Source organism: Eurosta solidaginis, chromosome 5 (assembly GCF_040869045.1).
Source record: "Eurosta solidaginis isolate ZX-2024a chromosome 5, ASM4086904v1, whole genome shotgun sequence".
Lineage (NCBI taxonomy): Eukaryota > Metazoa > Arthropoda > Insecta > Diptera > Tephritidae > Eurosta > Eurosta solidaginis.
The window spans coordinates 247659623-247679689 of NC_090323.1; the positions used below are offsets into that span (position 1 = coordinate 247659623).

The 20067-nt window shown below is 34.1% G+C and overlaps 2 protein-coding genes across 10 annotated transcripts in view; one reads left to right on the forward strand and one right to left on the reverse strand.

Moving 5' to 3' along the window:
- Nucleotides 1-20067, forward strand: part of LOC137253109 (uncharacterized) — a 486773-nt gene that overhangs the window by 426881 nt on the left and 39825 nt on the right. The gene's annotated exons all lie outside the window — the stretch shown is intronic.
- The window catches only part of ens (ensconsin), an 80120-nt gene that overhangs the window by 22589 nt on the left and 37464 nt on the right, over nucleotides 1-20067 (reverse strand). For 4 of the 9 annotated variants that reach the window (XM_067789480.1, XM_067789476.1, XM_067789475.1 and 1 more), the window contains exons 3-7: nucleotides 17442-17698; nucleotides 16423-16556; nucleotides 14253-14374; nucleotides 8976-9308; nucleotides 4052-4195 (exon numbers count right to left, since the gene is read on the reverse strand). In XM_067789480.1, the coding sequence (XP_067645581.1) occupies nucleotides 4052-4195; nucleotides 8976-9308; nucleotides 14253-14374; nucleotides 16423-16556; nucleotides 17442-17698 (990 nt within the window). The remainder of the gene's footprint in view (nucleotides 1-4051; nucleotides 4196-8975; nucleotides 9309-14252; nucleotides 14375-16422; nucleotides 16557-17441; nucleotides 17699-20067) is intronic. The other 5 variants (XM_067789481.1, XM_067789478.1, XM_067789482.1 and 2 more) reach the window with 2 other exon arrangements.

Sequence of the window (20067 nt, forward strand, 5' to 3'; positions counted from 1 at the left end):
GTTGGCTCATCTCTACAGCAAAAATATACCTTTGTCCAGGCCGTCAAAATGTGCGTGTTGGTATTAGGCGAATGGAATGGAATGAAAACATAAAATTTTGAAATTTTTGTGTGTTTTAAGAAAATGTGTTCAATGTTTTGGTTTCATTTTGAGTTTTGGTTTTGGTTTCTTTTGACAGTCCCTACTCCAGTGAAATGAAAAAAAAAAAATTAAATCAGCTGATGAGATGAGCCAACCATATAGTTGAGCCATGCGTAACTGACGTTTAATCTACTCACTAAACACACTTTACATGGTTGCATTTGCAGTTTGAAACAATTTATTACGCAATTTTTTTTTAAATTGGCAATTTATTATATGATAAATTGCGTAATAAGTTGCCCAAATGGTATGAATTGCCAATTTGGTGTGTGTTTGTACATAGTATGAGAGAAAACTGCAACAAGGAGTTTATCCCAAAACTTCCGTTTTCGTTTGTGCAATTCTTCTAGGTGGTGGGCAAATCGTACTTCTATCTTGGAGCAAGTTACGTGTCACAAAAATTTTGAAAATTGGGTTTTATATGACATACTCTTGGTTGTGATTTGGTTTCGAAACGCAAGATCTTTCGTAATTTACTTGGTAGAATCGGCTGTTATAAATGTATGACAGTCTTGGTATAGTTGGGAGTGTGCTTCCTTCTCATAACGAAGGTCCCAGTTTCTAATCCTGAGGTAAGTTACATTAAATCATTTAAGATAAATTGTTAAATATATGAAAAATATTCAATTACAAGTGATTTTTTCACAGCAATATAAAGAACACAGTGAAAACTTTGAAAATATCGTCTTGAAGACAATCACAAATCCATTCAGAAAATATATAATAACACTGTGGTTTATGCTGCCGCTAAGTAGCAAAAGATGTTATAATTTTCTGCATCATGAAGCTTAAAACGACATCCAGCTGTGGATAGTGCACACTTCATAGATTCTTTGATTTCAATGGGCACAGCTAACAAATATGCTGTGATTGGAAAATACAGCCTCCACAATGTATCGGACCACGATTTTTGGAAGCCAGGACAGGAATACACAAGGACTACATCGCTGGCTTAAGTGCAAACATGCTAACCGACATAGAATTTTTTTGAAATTTTTCATTGAAAGCATAGGAAGTCATCATAAAGTTGATTTACTTTTTGTGAACCCAATATTTTATGTTATTGTTATGTGAGGGTGATGCATTAGCTCTTGCTCTATCAAACTGCATGAAAAATTCATGTTTGAAAAAAAAAATGTTACTTAGCAGATTTGCACTCTATGTTTATGATAGGCTGCTTAGGCAAAATACAGCTCGGTAATTCATCAATCGTCTCTAAATAATTTGGAAATTGATGATTGAAATTGATGAAGATGTTCGGTACATTATCTTAGCGGCATTTACCGGTGGTTGCCCAGGAAGGCAAATAATATCTCGGCATGGGGCTGCTCGAAGTTTCTAATTGTTATAAATTGGCAAGAGGAGAAGTGCCTCGAAGAGAGGTGCGCTCAAACTGTATACGAAATTAAGTACGCACATTAGACTGGGTCGATTTATTCATCGATATCGCGCCATCAATTTTTCGATAGGATTTGGGCTCAGGGAAAAAGTTCCATTACGCATACCCAAAAAAATAATTTTCGAGCCTGCGAAAAAAAATGGCGAAAGGGTAAATTTTTCGACCAAAACACTCCCCAAAACCCAAAAAATATTTTTTTTTTCAAAAAACTGTTGTAAAAACGTTGGCGTTTGGGCTTTGGAGTGTTTTGGTCGCACAATTGACCCTTTCGCCATTTTTTTTTCGCAGGCTCGAAAATTATTTTTTTGGGTATGCTTAGTGTAACTTTTTTTCCTGAGCCCCAATCCTATCGAAAAATCAATGGCGCGATATCGTCCATACAGATCGACCCGACCCAACGCATATATCAGCTAAAGTTCAAGTTTTGCAGTATAATTTTCAGCCTTAAAGTATGCAACATAATAAAAATTCAAACCATTTAAAAAATGTCCTATCGAAATATATTAAATTAAGAAAAAACTCTCAATAACGCTTAGACATGGAAAATGAAGACTAAAAGCGACTAAATCTCGTAGGGAGGTTTAAAAAAATTATTATACAATAAAAAGAAAGCTCATAGTATTAAAATTAAAAATAAAATGCGACACAAAAATTTAATGAAACAACAAAAAAGCAAAAGGCAAGAGACAGTAAAGTCTTCGCAATAATAAAATAAAAAACTAAACGATATAGAGAAAAAATATTCCATACTAAGTCTTTTTCATTAAATTAACGCTTAAAAACATATTCTTGAAAAGATGAACAAAATACAAATGTTTTCAATAAACTTAATTATTATGCAACTGGATTCCAAATCTAGAAATGGTCAAAACTATATGAGAAAAAAAAATGTGCGCCTAAAAGCATGCAACATCTACTTAGTGTACCACTTGCCATATTACACTTGCAACAACATTTTTGGAGGAACAGTAATTTTAACTAGGAATGAAAGACAGAGAGGCATGTAGTAAAATCTCTAAATTGTTTTGCATTATTTGGTAAAATATCTTTGTCAGGCACATCATTTTTTGTTGATGTACTTGTTCCTAGCTGAAAATAAACTTTTTGTTATTTTCGATGTTGCTTTGCCCGAGATTTGAACTCAGGACCTTCGGTGTGGTAGGAGGCACGCTACCACCACACCACAGCAGCCACCGTAAAATATACGCCAATACCACTCTCACTTAAGGCATGTTGTTGTTGTTGTAGCGATAGATGTTGATGGTCCTTCGCCGGTTGCAGATCCGGTACGCTCCGGTACCAAGCCCGGCCACCTCGGGAATGATTTGGTATGACCACGTGCAACCTTCTAGGCCATACCGCCCTCACACACCCTAGATCCATGAGGAGTTCGGAGTCGCCAGAGGCTGGATTGTTATTGTAACAGGATTCGCCACGGATAGGTGATAGGCGAAGCTATATATTACGTTGGCAACACCATGAGAGGGTCGCGCTACACATCCCCTTTAATCAGTTAGGTATTTTAGTCGCCTCTTACCACAGGCATACCTACCGCGGGTATATTCTAACCCACTAACCCGCTGGGGGTTACTTAAGGCCTCCTTTGGCTCTTTAGCTAAAGAGTAAAATTATATTTCAATTTGAAGGAAATCTTGGTGCAGGGAACATGGGAGCATAAATTAAGAAAGTTTTCCGCCTTGAAGTATGCAACGAAATTTTTCAAGCTCTATTTAATTCGCATTTTCTGTAAAAACGAACATTGCTGTTATGTAAGATTACTGCATTTGTTCTCAGTAATTCGCCTTCGGCCAAAATTTTCTAACGCATATTTTTATAGAACAATTTAGTGACCTTATAAACCTCATTTTATAACAGAATATATATTAATTATTTTTCACCTTTTTTTTTCTAATCACTCAGACAAAATACAAAGACACTTGACCATACAATGCAAAACGTATTTGGGATTTTACTATATCCGTCATCATCATTCAGTCGAGAGTTCGAAACAAATCGCCACCAGAAAATTAGTCTCAAATTGTTGCACAATGTTGTCAGCGATAGTGGTTTAAACCCTGTAGAGCTGTAATGCTGCCTACTTTTAGGTGCAAGCATACAATTCTTTAAAAATTTTCGATCACTAAAATTGCAATCCGGCTGCTACAAGAGAAAGTAACGATGATAATTGTTTGTATATTTTTTCTTTAAATGAAGCGACATTTGTATGTACATATGAACATATGATATCGACAAAATTGTTTTTTTTTTTTACAGGGTATGTAGTGTAAAATTATTTTTTGTTGGTATATGCATGTTATATGTATGTAATAAAATCTTTTCTCCTTTATAATTTTTTTTTTTTTTTGTATTGTAAATCTTGCTGCAGGGTTTTGGTTTGGTGGATATGGATTATGTAATGTATGACTGTTGTTATTTAATAAATTTTTTTTCTTGTTAAGTAGATGCATGTGTTGTTGGGCGATTTAGGTTTTTTTTTATTTATTTGCTTACCTGGGGTGCGTGGCGTGTGGCTCAGTGACGATCTGGAACCATAATGCCCGTCCCTGGGGCTGGGTATTGTCGGCATCAAATCGGTTTTTCTGCGGCCTACACTTCGAAACACGATTTGTGTTGCATGACTATCGACATTATCGTCTGTAAAATTGTGGCAGAGTGTGTGTGTTTTTTTTTTGTTTTTGTTTTGTACAGATAGTTTTTGGTAAGTATAAAGGACATAAATATATTTACATTTTTTTTGTATATTTTTAAAATTTTTCATGAATTCGTACATTTCTGCATTATGATGCAAAAAAAATTATTAATTAGAAGGCATTCCTAAAAAGTGTATTAAGTAAATGTGGAACAAAAAAAAAAATAAAGGGGTGAAGAGAGGCAAAGCAGCAAGATCAGCTTATTATTTTATACTAGAATATACTTTATATTCAAGTATATTTTAATAAGAGCGAGCGCGAGCATGCGACACAACAGCATTACAGCTAAAATGCTAAACAAAACGAAGAAGTGACAACGAAAGGATTAGGAAGTCGGACTTTGAATAAAATTTCTGCTCATAATTTGATAATTGCAGGCTTTGAATCTACGTTTTTAGTTGTCCTAAATAATTTCTTTAGATTTTTGATGATCAATTTTAGGGTCTAAGTTATTTAAAAGAAAATCATGCAGTGGATGTTCGAAACACAGTTGAGAGCATGAAAATAGCAGTAAAATTACTAACGATTTTCATTATTTATTTCGTTTTTCGTTTATTTGAGAAAAAAAAATACAATCAATTGTGTAACTTAAACTATGCAAACCAGTTTCAAAAACGTTTCTGAAGAAATTCGATAGTTAAAATTTTTTTTATGAATAATGCTGTAGCTGAATCAATTTTAGTTCAACAAAGTAAAAGTTATTTCCGGCGGATGTCTTATACATATACATTAGGGTTGGTCGATTTGTATGGACGGAAGTTAACCGATATCGCGCCATGGTTTTTTCGATACGATTTGGGCTCAGGAAAAAAAAGTTCCGTTAGGCATACCCAAAAAAAATATATTTTGAGCCTGCGAAATTTGATTTTTTTTACTTTTTTTCGACTTTGATTTTTAAGGTTTTTTTCATGACCTACTAAAAAATTTTCATATGTATACCCTGTCCGACCCAAAAATGTCTACTAAACACGTTGGCGATAACAGTTTTTCATTTTCATTTCATTTATTAATAGAATATACATTAGTACAGCAAGACAAATTGTCTTTTGTCGTACAACAAACAAAATTCATAACGACTAAAGGGAATCATATTACAAAAACTCAATATAACGTAAAATAAGTCAGAATATTTAAGTACATGTTACCGATATGGAAAAAATAAATGAATATATGAATTAAAATATGTATAAAAAAAAACTGCTATCGCCCACGTTTTTAGGGGACATTTTTGGGTCGGGTATACATATGAACATTTTTTAGTAGGTCATGAAAAAAACCTTAAAAATCAAAGTCGAAAAAAGTAAAAAAAAAAAAAAAGGACGTGTGGCACTCGGGGACTGCCGCGGTAAAGCTATTTCATATTATCAACTTATGCAATTATAATATTTATGCAACATTTTGTTTTCTTTGATATTAATTCAAGTTACACTTTTTAAGCGTGGTGACCGATAAGAAAATAGCTTAAAAATTTTTTAAATATTTAAATTTAACTTTAACTTTAACTTTATTTTTAACTTTAACTTTCACTTTAACTTTAACTTTATTTTTAACTTTAACATTAAGTTTAACTTTATTTTTAACTTTAACTTTAACATTCACTTTAACTTTAGCTTTAACTTTAACTTTATGATAGAGACCCAATTTTATGTATTTGGCCTGTTGCTAACACCGAACCTTTTTCGAACCTTTTTTGACAAATATCCGTTACGAGTTTTTTTGATTTAGTCGCCAAGCCCGCGATAAAATCTATGCAATAGCTTAAAAAACGAAATTTCGCAGGCTCGAAAATTATTTTTTTGGGTATGCGTAGTGAAATATTTTTTCCTGAGCCCAAATCCTATCGAAAAATTGATGGCGCGATATCGGTTAACTTTCGTCCATACAAATCGACCCGGGTTAATATACATACATATTTGTTACATACAAAGAGCGCATAATTTTGTTTTTTATATGGGAGAAAATCTGAAATATCCTTTGCTAAAAAAAATCTAAAATTATTGCGAATTTTGAGACTAATGCTTGGTTTTCATTAGGTCAAATTGATTAACATCAAAAACTGCCCCAATGATTCGCTGCTCATTTGGGGCCAAAAGTTTTTCCATTTTGTCACATTACTGACTCAAAAGGAATAAAACAGTGCGTGGTGAAATCCCACGCTTAACCCATTTAATTATTGGTCAATTTAGTCGTCACTTTGTAGTCAAAACGGAGGGCAGACGCATTTGTCGTTGTATGACAGGTCGTTTTCATTCATATTGCCAAGATTATGGACAAATTTGACATGGTGAAAGCCAAGCATTATAACTTGTACTTTATTACTAGGTCAAATTTGACCACAAACTTGGCAATAATGAAAACGGGTTTCCGTACAACGTCAAATGCGTTTGTTGTCCGTTCTGACTATAAAGTGACAGTTAAATTCACAAATAAGCGAAAACGGCTATTACCCAACGGTAGAGCTAATCTGGCATTCGAGTTTCATTTGTTAAATGTAGGCAATTTATTTTTTTTTGCCAACAGGTGTCCCATCAATAAATAATGCCGAAGCGTGTGAAGGAACGGGAAATAAACGAACACAAAGTTTTTGCGTGGGTTTTTACCACGCACTGATTTATTGATTTCGAGTCAGTAATGGGGGAACAATGGAAACGCTTTTGACTCCAAATGACCAGCGGGTCAGCTTGAGACTGTTTTTAATGTCAGTCATTTTGACCTAATGAGAACTAAACATAAGGGTCTTAAGGTTTATCTGTCCGAATAAAACATTTTTTGTGAACAAAATTTTCATGCAGTTATGAAAATTTCTCGTAATTTAAAATTTTTTCGAAAACTTTTTTGAGCCGAGTTTGCATACTTTAATAACAAAACTAAAAACAGTTGGTTCTAAAACCAATGAAAATAAAAAAAGAAAATGATTATTAAAATTTGTGATACATTTTTTTCTGTTATTTTCGTGCTAGCAGTTGTAGTTCGTAATAAATCAAGTTCATGCCAAGTCAGTGTTTGAGATTCGGGTTAAAAAAATATATCATACAATTGTTATGAAGGAAGAAAAAATATTTATACAAGCACATGCTTAATTTATTAATAAAAAATCAAACAAACAAACAGAAGAGGATGCCAAAAGTTAATGTGTGGTTATGAGAGCTAAAAAAAGTATTATAAATAGACCGGTCGATTGGATTTGCTTCATCGCATCATTATCAAAAAAAAAAAAAAAACACAAAAAAATTCATTTTTATAATAAACAAGGAAGCTAAAATTGGGGCGTAACTAAGCATTATATACTCAGCTGTGATCTTTACGAACAAAGTTGGTGTTGAAGTCTAGCTCATATGTGAACGGTAGCACATAAAATATTTTGCCTCTAAATTTCTACAGCGTCAGCTACAGTTTTTATATAAAAACTTTCTGAAATAAGTTTCGTTTAATACAAATACGCGCATTTTTGATATATTTTTTTTTTCAAAAAGGTGGAAACCTTTTAAAAATATTCTAAGCAACAACACCTATGAAAGGGAGTTTAGAATTTAGTGTTACCTTTGCCATGTTCAAGATAGTTGCGCATATACAAAGGTGTATATAAAATGGGGAAGGTGGCAACCCTATTTTAAAATATTTTTCTTAAAATACGGTGGATAGTCCCTCTTGATTTATATCCGTATTTAAATATCATATAATTTAAAAAAATTTGTAATCGGTTACTACCTTGTTAAAATATACTAAGTGGTAACACCTAGGCAGAAGGTCTTTGAATATAATACCCTGCCTACGGATCAATTTTCGTTCGTATCGGTTAACCGGTCATTTTGTTAACTTGAACTGCAATTTCCTGAATTTGAAATGGTAGTTTTCCGAATTTAAAATGGAAATTCTGAACTTGAGTTGTAATTTCTGAACATAATTTTTAACTTTCTGAATTTGAAATAGAAATTCTGATTTTGAATTGTAAATTTCTTAAAATCAATTGTAAACTCTCGAATCTCTTACAGCCACAATGGATGTAGAAGGTTGGCAAGGGCGCTCAACTGGCGAAACACTTGTGCAACGATGGTTCCAAAGTAATCGAAGGAATAGGATCTACGGTATACTGAACCGATCGGGGAATAAACATATCCGAGAAGCTGCCAGAACATTGTGGGTCTTTTTCAGGCGGAAGTAGTAGCTGGGACTAAAGCAGTAGAGACATGCGGAGTTGCAAGTGTCGAAGATCATGCGCACAAGCTTAGACAAACAAAGGTGCCCTGCGCTCGTCAGTCTAAGACTCCACCTATTAAGGGCGTCACAGCTATCAGATCTAGATGCAGTAAGCAGCTTAGGCCCTACAAAGGTTCAAGTATTTGCAAAGAAGACAGAGTTATTTTATTGCATAGGTCCTGTTTCTGATAGGGTTTTCAGTTTCGTCATTGAGCAAACTTCTGGTAACACTATGGACCTCAAATAGTCCTCACCGACCGTTCAGTTCAACCTAACCTCCATTCAATTGAGCCTTAACTTTTTCTCAAACCATGCAATTTTTGTTTGCCTCAATATATCGTTCCTCCAATACTTATTCCAGTTCTCAACCGATTGGTCTATTTATAAAATGGAGTTTCAAACTAACAAAAAAACATAAAAAAGTAAACAACTTTTTGAAACATTATGAGCATTCGAGCAGAGCAGAGTGGTAAATCATCTCTTTGGTTTTAATTTGGGGCAGAGAGAGCCTCCTTCACTCTTCTTACTAGAATAATATGTCGTTGCTGTTGCTGTACTTTGAGCAGTTGCTGCTGTTCTTGTGGTCTCTATTGCATTATTTTCGTTTTGTAAACTTGCGTTATTACACTGAGTATTGTTGTTGCTGTTGTGCTGATGCTGTGTTTGTTCATGATGTTGTTGGACATAAAAAGGACGTGCATTTACTCCTGCATTTGTATTTTTCAGGGTTGCAGCAGTTGGGGGATCATCAATATTGATTTCACTGCCCACAATGGATAGAGAAAAACGTTTGGGTGGCTCATCGTTGGAGTATCCCCAATTAAAAACTTCATACATGGATGATGACTTACGGCGATGATCTGTGTAGTGTATTAATTTTTTATTTGATTGCATTTTTGTTTGTACATAATATGGACAATTTTGCATTCATGTTTAAATTAAGTTTGGAAATTGATTGAAAAAAAATATTAAAAAATGTGTGTTGCATAATGCTCGTATGTATATGTGTATCTATGTATGTATGTATGTATGTATGTATGTATGTATGTATGAATGTATGTATGTATGTATGTACGTATATACAAAGAAATACTTATTTACAAACGTGTATATTAAGGCGGGTCAAATTGTATGGGGAAAAAAACTTCAGGTGCACATCCAGTTTCTGAATCTATGGGTCATACTGAGTAATATTGTCCATGGGACCATAGGTCTGAAATGAATTTCGAGCCTCCCTAATTTTGTTAGAAAATATTTTTTTTAGAAATTTGTATTATTATTTTTGTTAGAAAATATTTTGGGCTATTTAAAATTGAATTTTCAATATGGAAAAGTAAAATATTCGCCAACAAATTCGTCGATTTTCCCCAAAAAGAAACGATAAAATGCGAAAAATAGTAGGAAAGCGCCCTATAGCGACGAAGACTTTACTTTTCCATATTGCAAATTCAATTTTTAAATAGCCCAAAATATTTTCTAAAAAAATTAATAATAAAAATTTCTAAAAAAATATTTTCTAACAAAATTAGAGAGGCTCGAAATTCATGTCAGACCTATGGTCCCATGGACAATATTACTCAGTATGACCCATAGATTCAGAAACTGGATGTGTCTTTTAAACAATAAATTTGACCCACCCTTGTGTACATGGGTAGTTCTTTTTTTGTCAAATTTGAGCAATGGTTGGAATGTATCATTTTCAAGTTAGAAAATTTTGGTAAACATTTTTGTTTCAAGGCATGGCGTGGTTGGGACGAAAAAAAATTTGGTATTTTTAAACAAGAACAAATCGATTTCGGAAAATTTTTTAAGCTTTGTTTTTTTTCTCTATAATAGAACTATTTTATTTTTCATATATTTTTTTTTTTAATTTTCGCAAATTTTTCCTAAATTTCCTTTTTTCTTAATGTTTTTTTTTTACATTTCGCTTTTTCTTAATTTTTTTTAAATTGTTTTTAATCTCCATTATTTTTTTTTCTTTTTGTAAATATTTTTTTGTTATAAAATAATATAGAATACACGTATAATAGAAGAATGTTCAAAATGTTCGCCACTGAATGCAAGAAACTATGAATAAGAAAATATTTCATTTCGGCACCCTGTAAAAACAGCGAAATTTGCTTTCCCCTATAACATCTCTGTCTTGCTCGGTTTTTTGAGGGACATATTTGTGCCCAAGGCACATTTCTTCTTTGTTAACGAAAGCAAAGCCTTAAAGGATACAATACTGAAATGTCAAATGCAGTGGTGCCAGCAGAGCTTCGAGTACAAGCGCAACTTTTTTGTAGTAGTATATGTTTACATGGAGAATTTTTAAGCATCGAATTCACGCATAAAAGTATAGTAAAAAATGACTTGAAGGAAGTAAAAGCTAAAACTGATTTATTGATTTGTTTTACTAAATATCTGTCTCTACACTCATACGAGGATTGCTATTTATATTTTGAGCCTTGGCAACACTAATTTTTTGCCGGCGCCATCTGACGTTTTCAATTGAAAGTTTGACGTTTTTAAGCATAACCTTCTTCAGAAAATTTTGACATTTGAGCACAGCTTGTGTTGTTTACAGCAGCTTAAAAATTTTATCTCAGCGAAAAAATGGAATTAACTCGTGAAAATTTTCGTGCGATGATTTTTTACGATTTTCGACCTGAATTATCAAGACAGAAGTGCTTTGAACAACTTACTTCCACTTTAAGTGATGAAGCCCCATTCTTTGCCACTGTGAAACGCTGGTATAACGAATTCCATCGTGGCCGCCGTTCGCTCAGGGACGAAAGTCGTGAAGGTCGTCCAGAACTTATATTCCAAGATCGTCATACGACTTATCGTGAGATTGAGGCATCCCTGGGCATTAGTATGACGAGTATCAATAAGATATTGCATGAACATTTAGCTGTGAAAAAAAATTGTTCGCGTTGGATCCCGCATAATTTGACAAAAGCTCAATCCTCAATATCTCAATCGGAGTGGAAAAAGTGCTACGAAAATTAGTTTGAACGCATGCAAAACTGTATTGATTATCATGGAGAATACTTCGAAAAACAACAAAGCCATTTTCGATAATAAATTACTGCCTTTTCATTATTAGGATCAAAATATAAATAGCAATCCTTGTACAACATGTAGGTGGACGCCGCATAGCATCCGAAGCTCTACGAAAGTCTCGAGTGCACCACTCTATAATGAACAAATCACTTATGTAAATCGAAAAACACATTAAACTTACTGGGGAAAATGCAATTTTGCTGTCTTACTGGGTGCCGAAACGAAGGTTTTTTTGGGATATACGTCGCCGATAAAAAAGGAAAGTGCTCACTTTGCATTTTTTTGTTTTTTTAGAAAATGAATCGAGGACAATGAGTTCAAATGAAATGAGCCAAGTCGAGCATGTTTTCGAATTTTCCTCAATTTATTCAAGAAGCAAGTTATCCAAGGTGTGCTGATTTTTTCAAAAATTCTACACCTCGATTGGATAAAAGAATAAGCGAAATCGGTGATGCAAAATCCTTAAGTAGGCTCAGTTGACATGGAAAAATCCATACACAAAATCGAAATACGCATTTGGAAACCACAGATAAATCTCTTTCCGGACAGAATTGTTCACAGTTACTCCAAAGTTTGGCTACCAACCCTCGGGAGTTCGCCCGGAGACTCAATGCGGTTTAAATACCCCTTTGAAAAGATTCTCATTTGAGATTTATTTTAATTTCAAAATTTATACTATAAATTTTCAGAAACTTGTTTGAGATTTGTTTATAAAATTTTCTTTATACAATTCATTCGAGTTTTTCTAATATTAACGAAAGTATGTCGTAAAGAAAAAAAGTAAAATTTGTTAATAATTTTTGTGGCTTTTTCGTTAACGCAAGTGTGCATACTACATACTTGGAAATGTAAGAAAAAATAAATAAGTGTAATATGTAAATAAAATTATGACCTTCTGATTGCATGTATGAAATCAAAACAAAGGGTTCTAAGCAGGGGCGGAAACTGTTATTCCTTTTATAATATAATTCCTTGCAAAACTATTAATTTTGGACTTTTAATATATTTGGATCAAAATAAAAATTATTTTCAGATTTTTATTACCTGAGTGCGATAGAACTAGTTAAACTTGAACTTTTAAAAATAAAAGTCCGGAAATAAAAGTTAAATCCGGACTTTTATTTTTTAAGGCCAAAATAAAAAGTCTGGCTTGATAACAATGAAACGGCACTACCGAAATAAAAAAAATTTTCTAATTCGGATAAGTCGTTTCTTTGTTATCAAGCCGGACTTTTATTTTTAAAAGTCCGAGTTTAACTAGTGCTATCGGATTCAAAAAATAAAAATACAGATTTTACTTTTATATGTGAACTTTTATGGAAAAAGTTCGAAAAATAAAAAGGATGCATGACTCGACATGATATTGCTATAGGGATACCAGGGAACTCAAAAATGTTCACCTAGGACAATTTTTTTACCAGGACTTTTTCGACTCGGAAAAAAATAATAATTATTTTCCTTCCCTGGTTCCAAGATTAAAAAAAAATAAGAGATAAGAGAATTTGATTGGTTCATTGCTGAATGAATGAGTGTTGATTGTTTAAAGACGACGAATCAATAAAAAAGATGGACAATTAAAAACGTCGCAAGTAGTTGTTTTCATTAAAAAATTTACAAAAAATTAGTATGAAATATATAAAAAAACAATTTTTTGTCGCATGTATGTAAATTCTCTGCAACGCATGAATCTTCAAATACACATAAAAATCAAATTTAAGTGCAAATATTCTGCATTGTTGCATTTAAATAGAGATCAGCAAGCGAATACGCAAATAATGACAAAAAGTTTTAGATTTTTTGACATTTTAACTAGAAGAAGGTAAACGAAAAAAGTAGAACTCACATTGGGCACTAATTCAAATTAAAAATGTTCTACTTAAAAAAATTACGTCAAAAATATCTAATACATAAATTAAATACAGAAATTATTGTAATGCATACACGCACACAATTTTATACGTAAATGCACAATTCAATTGAAAAAAAAAAACTAAAAACAAAAATAACAAGAGTGTAAAAATACGCACAAGTAGAAACTAAACAGTATTGTTTTCTTTTCAAACTGCAAAATAATTTAATAAAATTATTAGTAACAAATAATTTATTGGTTAAATGTGTATGTGTGTCTGTGTGACTAGTACATAGTGATGCGCAGTTCCGAGTACTTCAAACAAGGGTGATCAAGAAATTCTAAAGAAGACAATAGGCCTTCCTGGACGCAGAAACAACATAAGGCCCTTAGTGATGCGAAATAATATCATTTAACAATGCGGAAGCAGGGCGGTTTTGAGTGACGGTTGCAATTTTACATTCATCATAGTTTTAATTTTCGTGTTTGTTATTATCTTTTTCTTCTTCTTCAAACCCATTTCTGAGACAGGCCTATAATATTTTCTTCATTTCTTTGGTTTAATTTTTCTTACTCTGTCCTTAGAGTTTCTTTTAACAGTTAAAATAGCAAATTTTTTGTTTGTTTCCGGCATATCCCGGCACGATCGAGCCACTAAATAAGTCTGAATGCTCGATGCTGTGCATCACTACTTACTAGCAAAGGTTTTTTGAATTGGTGCCGTGATGCAACAAGAGGTGCTTTTGCGTACTTTAAATGTATTCGCTGCTGTATACGGTCACCAAGATATTGCACTGTGTCGTTTTTGTGACTTGGCGAGTTTCTTTTTAATTTACTACAAAATAGTTTGTGTGCTTTTACAATCTGCAAATTGAATGCGTGATAACTAGTGTGAATAAGAGCTTACCTTCATGCCGATCTGTGCCACCGGCGGATGTTGCACGCTTCTTGGCACTACTGTCGGTCAGTTCACGTTCGGAACTACGACGTGATAATGAAGCACCAGTAACATTAGTGATCGACGTCGATCTGGAAGATTAAGAAAAAATATTGTTAAAATAATATATAAAGCCCATAGTTGGTAAACTCCCGTTTATTGAGAACGGGGTTAGATATGCCTGCAGAGACTCTGAATGCAATATGCAACAGGCCGCCACCGATCGATCGCTTCATAATGGAAACGGCCTGCATGGCACAGATAATGGGCTGGCCAACTTCTCAGAAAGTCTGGCGGCTCTTCGGATACTCAAGATCAGCAACCATAGCACACAGTTTCGACTAGCCCCGGCTTAACGAGCCTTATAAAAAATTGATAATTTCTAGTCTTGCAGAGGTTCTAGGCAATTAAACGAAATAAGATCTTCCGCCATTATTTAGATGAATAGAATGCAGATATTCATATTTGCTGAGGTACTCACCGTTCACTGGTCTATTGGGGCTCACCAAGTAAAGAAAGGGAAAGGAACACAATTGAGAGGAGAGCAAAGGAAATGAAAGGGCAGGAAGGAATAAATAAAGTGATGAGAGGGAGAATAAGTCGCAAGAAACCGAAATCAGAATAGAAACCAAACTGAACCGAAGGGAAGCCTTAACAGAAACCAAAGCCAAAACCGAAACCAAAACCGGAGCAGGGATCGAAACGAGAGCCAAACCCCGTCAAAAATCGGCAACAAAACAATATCGAAGCCGTACCAAAACCTGACCGGAAACAAAACCAGACAGAGTCTGGAACCGAAACTAAACCTTAATTGACTTGAAGCTAGAGCCAAAACTGGGCGGGCACCGAAGAAAGATGGAGGAAAAATTATGGGGAGAGAAAAAACAGAGAAAGGAATAACGGGGAAAAGAGATGGAAATAAGATAGCTAAAAGCTAAGAGAGAAACCCGGCAGGAAATAAAAGTTCATTAAAAGGAAAACATATATACGAACAAGGCCGAAAAGAGGTAAAAACGATATAGAAAAATTAAAGCGCGAAATAGAGACACGAATCGAATAAAATGACGAGAAAAGAGAGAAAATGGAGCGGGATAATTTGAAAGAGAATTAAGGAAAAAGAATCAGAGACAATGGTGGAAAAGCGAGAACATAGTGAGGACATAGAAGGAATACAGAAACAAAAAGGTGAAAAGAGCGAGAAAGTGGTGAAACCGTAGGGAAAGCAAAGAGGCAGCGAAAGACGACGAAGAAGCAAGAAAAGGTACGACGTTTTCAGCTCGGAACACAGTAAGTAGAGGCGAAAGGAAAAGTATAGGTCAAATGAAGACTTTAAACATGTTTTAAACTGAACGGCAGCTGGAAGGTAGATGCATTTTCATTGCCAAACACTGCCGAGAAGCAACCCCACTTAAAAGAATTCTTTGGACTAGGTAGGCAATTTAAAGTCCTCTCCAGGCAAAGGAAAATCATGCTTTACATATCTCTTAACATAGACCTTGGATGAGGCGTCTCTGGGAGTGTTGGAGAGAAAATTTCTTCGAAAGATTTACGGACTTCTATGCGTTGGCGACGTCGAGTACCGAGAAATATTGAATGATGAGCTTTAAGAGGTTTACGCAGACAGCAACAAAGTTCAGCGATTTAAAACGCAGCGTCTACATTAGCTCGGCCATGTTATGCGAATGGAAGACGATGCTTCGTCTAAGAAAGTAATGTTATCGGAACCCGCACATGAGCCGGTTAAACGGTTAAGCGCCCAATTAAGTAAGTATAACTTACTAGCCTTAGATGAACCGATGGAACTCCTCTAACATGTGTACAATCTACATAAGGTCTGGGTACGGCATTGCTCTCTGAGATGGCTGTGAAAATATTAGTAACTTACATCCATAGCGTAGCGAAATAACACAACCAGATCAGTAGTAACCTAACCAGAAAGCGAGCATGGTTGACGTTTGTTTATGCGCATGTGTAAAAAAAATACCTACATATGTAATAATAAATCAAAGCGCACAAATGATAGGGCAAAAGGGAACAGCGGATCAATTTAAATTAAAAGGGACCATGTTTGGTCCAAATACACTAATGGGAAATCGTGTAATCCATCGTTTTATCAATTCAAAATTTTATAAAAACTCACCGTCGATGACCCAAATAAGTGCTTGGCGATACCAGTCCAAAATCTGGCTCTAAAAGACGTGGTGTAGACGAGCCAAAAGCAAAGGCTACTGTATTGCGGGAGCTTTTCTTTGTTTCCAAGCGGGATTCACGTTCCTACAAAATCAGAAAAATACCATATACATTAGGCCGGGTCGATTTGTGGGGAGGCAAAAAAATCGCCTATTGCTCTGTGAAAATCATATTCTAGGAATCAAAATAAGAAACTTTGCCGAAGGAACCATACCTCTAAAACGAATTCTGATGTCCGCCCCCCCCCCCCCCCCTTTGGGTCATAGGGGCAAATTTTGAAAAATCCCACTTTGAAATGCCTATGTTTTTTCTTTTTGGAGTTTATTTTTCTCTTTAAAAATTTATTTAGTCAGAACATATGTAAATGAAAAAATGAATTTAACTTAGTAATAGAAAAGAAATGAAAAAAAATTATTAGAAATTAGCGTTTTTACAACCCCCTTTTAAAACCAAGGCATCACTGTGATGCATTTGCATGTCGTAAACATAGTTGTGTGGGTTTTTATTCAACCGTTTTAAAAAATGAAGGTATCACTGTGACACAATTGCAGATCGTAAAATTGCTTGTGTTGTTTTTTTAAGCCACCACAAGACACAGCAGGTAGAATTGAAATTGCCCCTACCCAAAAGTTCGACCCAAAGGGGGGGACATCAGAATTCGTTTTAGAGGTATGGTTCCTTCGGCAAAGTTTCTTATTTTGATCCCTAGAATACGATTTTCACAGAGCAATGAGCGATTTTTAAATCGACCCGCCCTAATATATATATATATATAAGAACATATCGTTACAGTAATTCACAAAAGCCCTAATCAATACTTTTTTAAAAACTGAAAAGTAAATTTGTTGGTATGATCGTCTGTGAATTAAGGTAAAACAATATGTGAAGTGCTAAGACATTTTCAATTTCACCAGCTTTAATAAAATGGGAAGTGCAATTCTTTTTTTCACACATTTGTTTTTCTCATACCTGATTCTTCCGTAATATATATTCGCGGCGCTCCTTTTCCGCCTCGGTTATGGCGCGTTTTCGTTCTTCGACCTGTTGTCGTTTCTCCGTGTCGCGTTGTCGAATCTCCTCAATGCGGCGGCGACGTTCCTCTTCTTTCTGTTCACGATATCGTTGAGCCGCTTCCGCTTGCGCTTTTAGCTCTTCAATTTTTCTTTGTCTTTCTTCATTTTGACGTTCCCGTGCCAACTTTAGCTTCTCGTCACGGTCTTTACACACTAAATATTCGCATATTCAACATTGGTGTGTCGAATTGGTGCAACAAACACAAATGAATGAATGTGTAGTTGGTTTGGTTTTTGCAATTTGGTTTCGATTTAATGCGGTGAAGAGGAGTCAGCAGCATTTTTTCAATTTTTATTTGTTTGTTGTTTTGTTGGTGCATGCATGGAATGTTGGAGAATTGTTTTGTTCAATTAGTTTGTTGAGAGTAGGAAAATAAAAAAAATATGTAGAAATATATATATCAATATTATGTATGCAATTAGATTTTAAAATAATGTGGTTGCTTGTATGATCTTAAATATATTTATATGTAGCGTGGTGCATTAACACTGCGTGTGAAAAAATAGCAGTAAAAGCTATTCAAAAATTGTATTTCTATACCTTTCATGAAAATGATATGGTATATTAACTTTGGATGGAATGTCAAAATTGTAAGTCCTTAAATGAAAATAGATAGACCCACCATTAACTATACCGAAATGATCAGGATGAAGAGCTGAGTTGATTTAGCCATGTCCGTCTGTCTGTTTGTATGCAAACTAGTACCTCAATTTTTGAGATATCTTGAAAAAATTTGGTAAGCGGGTGTATTTAGGTGTCCGATTAGACATTTGTCGGAACCGGCCGGATCGGACCACTATAGCATATATCCTCCATACAACCGATTTTTCAGAAAAAGAGGATTTTTGTCATATCCTCCTCAATTTATCAGATCGAAGCTTCAAACTTCACCATATACTTTCGTATATTGCACATATTGTTGTATGAAAAAATGTATGAGATCGGTCGCATATATAGTACATATCCCCCACAACCGATTGTTCAGATAAGAAACTTTTCGTAATTACTGCCCTATTTTAAGAGCTAGAGGCTTCAAATTTCGCCAATTGCTTACGTATATAGTATATATTGTTGTGTGAAAAAATCATAGAGCGGTGGCATATATAGTATATACATATATGGTGGTATATATAGTATATATATTTGTTTGCAATTTCAGCCCCATTTTAACAGCTAGAAGCTTCAAATTTGACCAAATGCTTACGTGTATAGCATATATTGTTGTGTGAAAAAATCATAGAGATCGATGGTATATATAGTATATATCTCATACAACCGAATGTTCAGATAAGAAACTTTGCGCAATTTCTCCCCATTTATACAAAGCTGTCGCAGCAACTTTTTTTGTTCATTTGACTACTAAAACGGTCAATTACGAATTAACGATTTGTGTGCAGTTGATTCGACATCTTGTTGCGATGGATACAAATTAACAGAAATTTCGGTTGAATTGATTCGTATTTCGGTTGATTTTACCTGTCTTTTTCTTTCAGTGAACAAAAAATAAGTTTTATTCATTCTGTGAAGCCTTCTAGCTCAACAAATCTAACAAATTACAATATTCAAAGCTATTAACTTTTATTAAACATGTTTTGAAATTTTTTAAAACCTCTCGAATTTTCGAACATTTTCGAAAACATTTTCGAAATTGATTTACAAAGTTTGTACTAAAAAACAGCATAGTCAAAAATTTCCAAAATTCTTAATACCAGTATGGAAATTTCCATAAAGTTTTTTAAACACATTTTAAAATTTTCGAACTTTTTGAAACAGTTCTCGAAATTGATGTACAAAGTTTACGTAATACGGCGCATTTAACCCATTTTCTACCGCTGTTGCGTTTTAGCAACAGCAACTTCGGGACTTTAAAACTCTTATGAAATAAAAAGTGTTTGCAAGTTTTTCGACTTTATAATAAAATCTGAACTTTGGCTTTTATAAATATGGCCTAAATTTGTATTACTTTGGTTTTGTTTCGATTTAGCACATGTTTGAAAAAGGTCTAAAAAATAATGATTTTTTATGTTGTTGTTTGTGTAAAAATAAAAAAAATTAATATAGTTTTATTTCAAGTTTTTTTACAAGAAAATATGAAATAACAATATTTGTCAAACTTCTGCCCGTTTGGTCTCTGTTTTCTATTAAAAATCAGAAGTTAAAATTATGTGTTGCGAAAATGCTGGCTAAAACTATGCATTCGACAATGCTACAACAACATGCATTCGGCACTTAGGAAAATTTAAGGAAAGACATCTAGGAGAACTTTTTCGTCGTTTTTGATCAATATTGTGGGTATTTAGTTTTTTTTGTGAAGAGCTAGAAGTCGAGGTTGAATTAGGTGTGGAAGATTTTGGGCCACCGCTACTATGTTTATCTGAAACACCTGACGATGGACCATCTTGTTCTGGAAAAAACACCAAGCATATTGCAGAAAAAGATCTTGGTGCACCAAAGAGGATAAATACAATAAGAGCCGTCACTCTTTATTCTGTGGCGAGTATCTCGCTGGAAATTGAAAAAA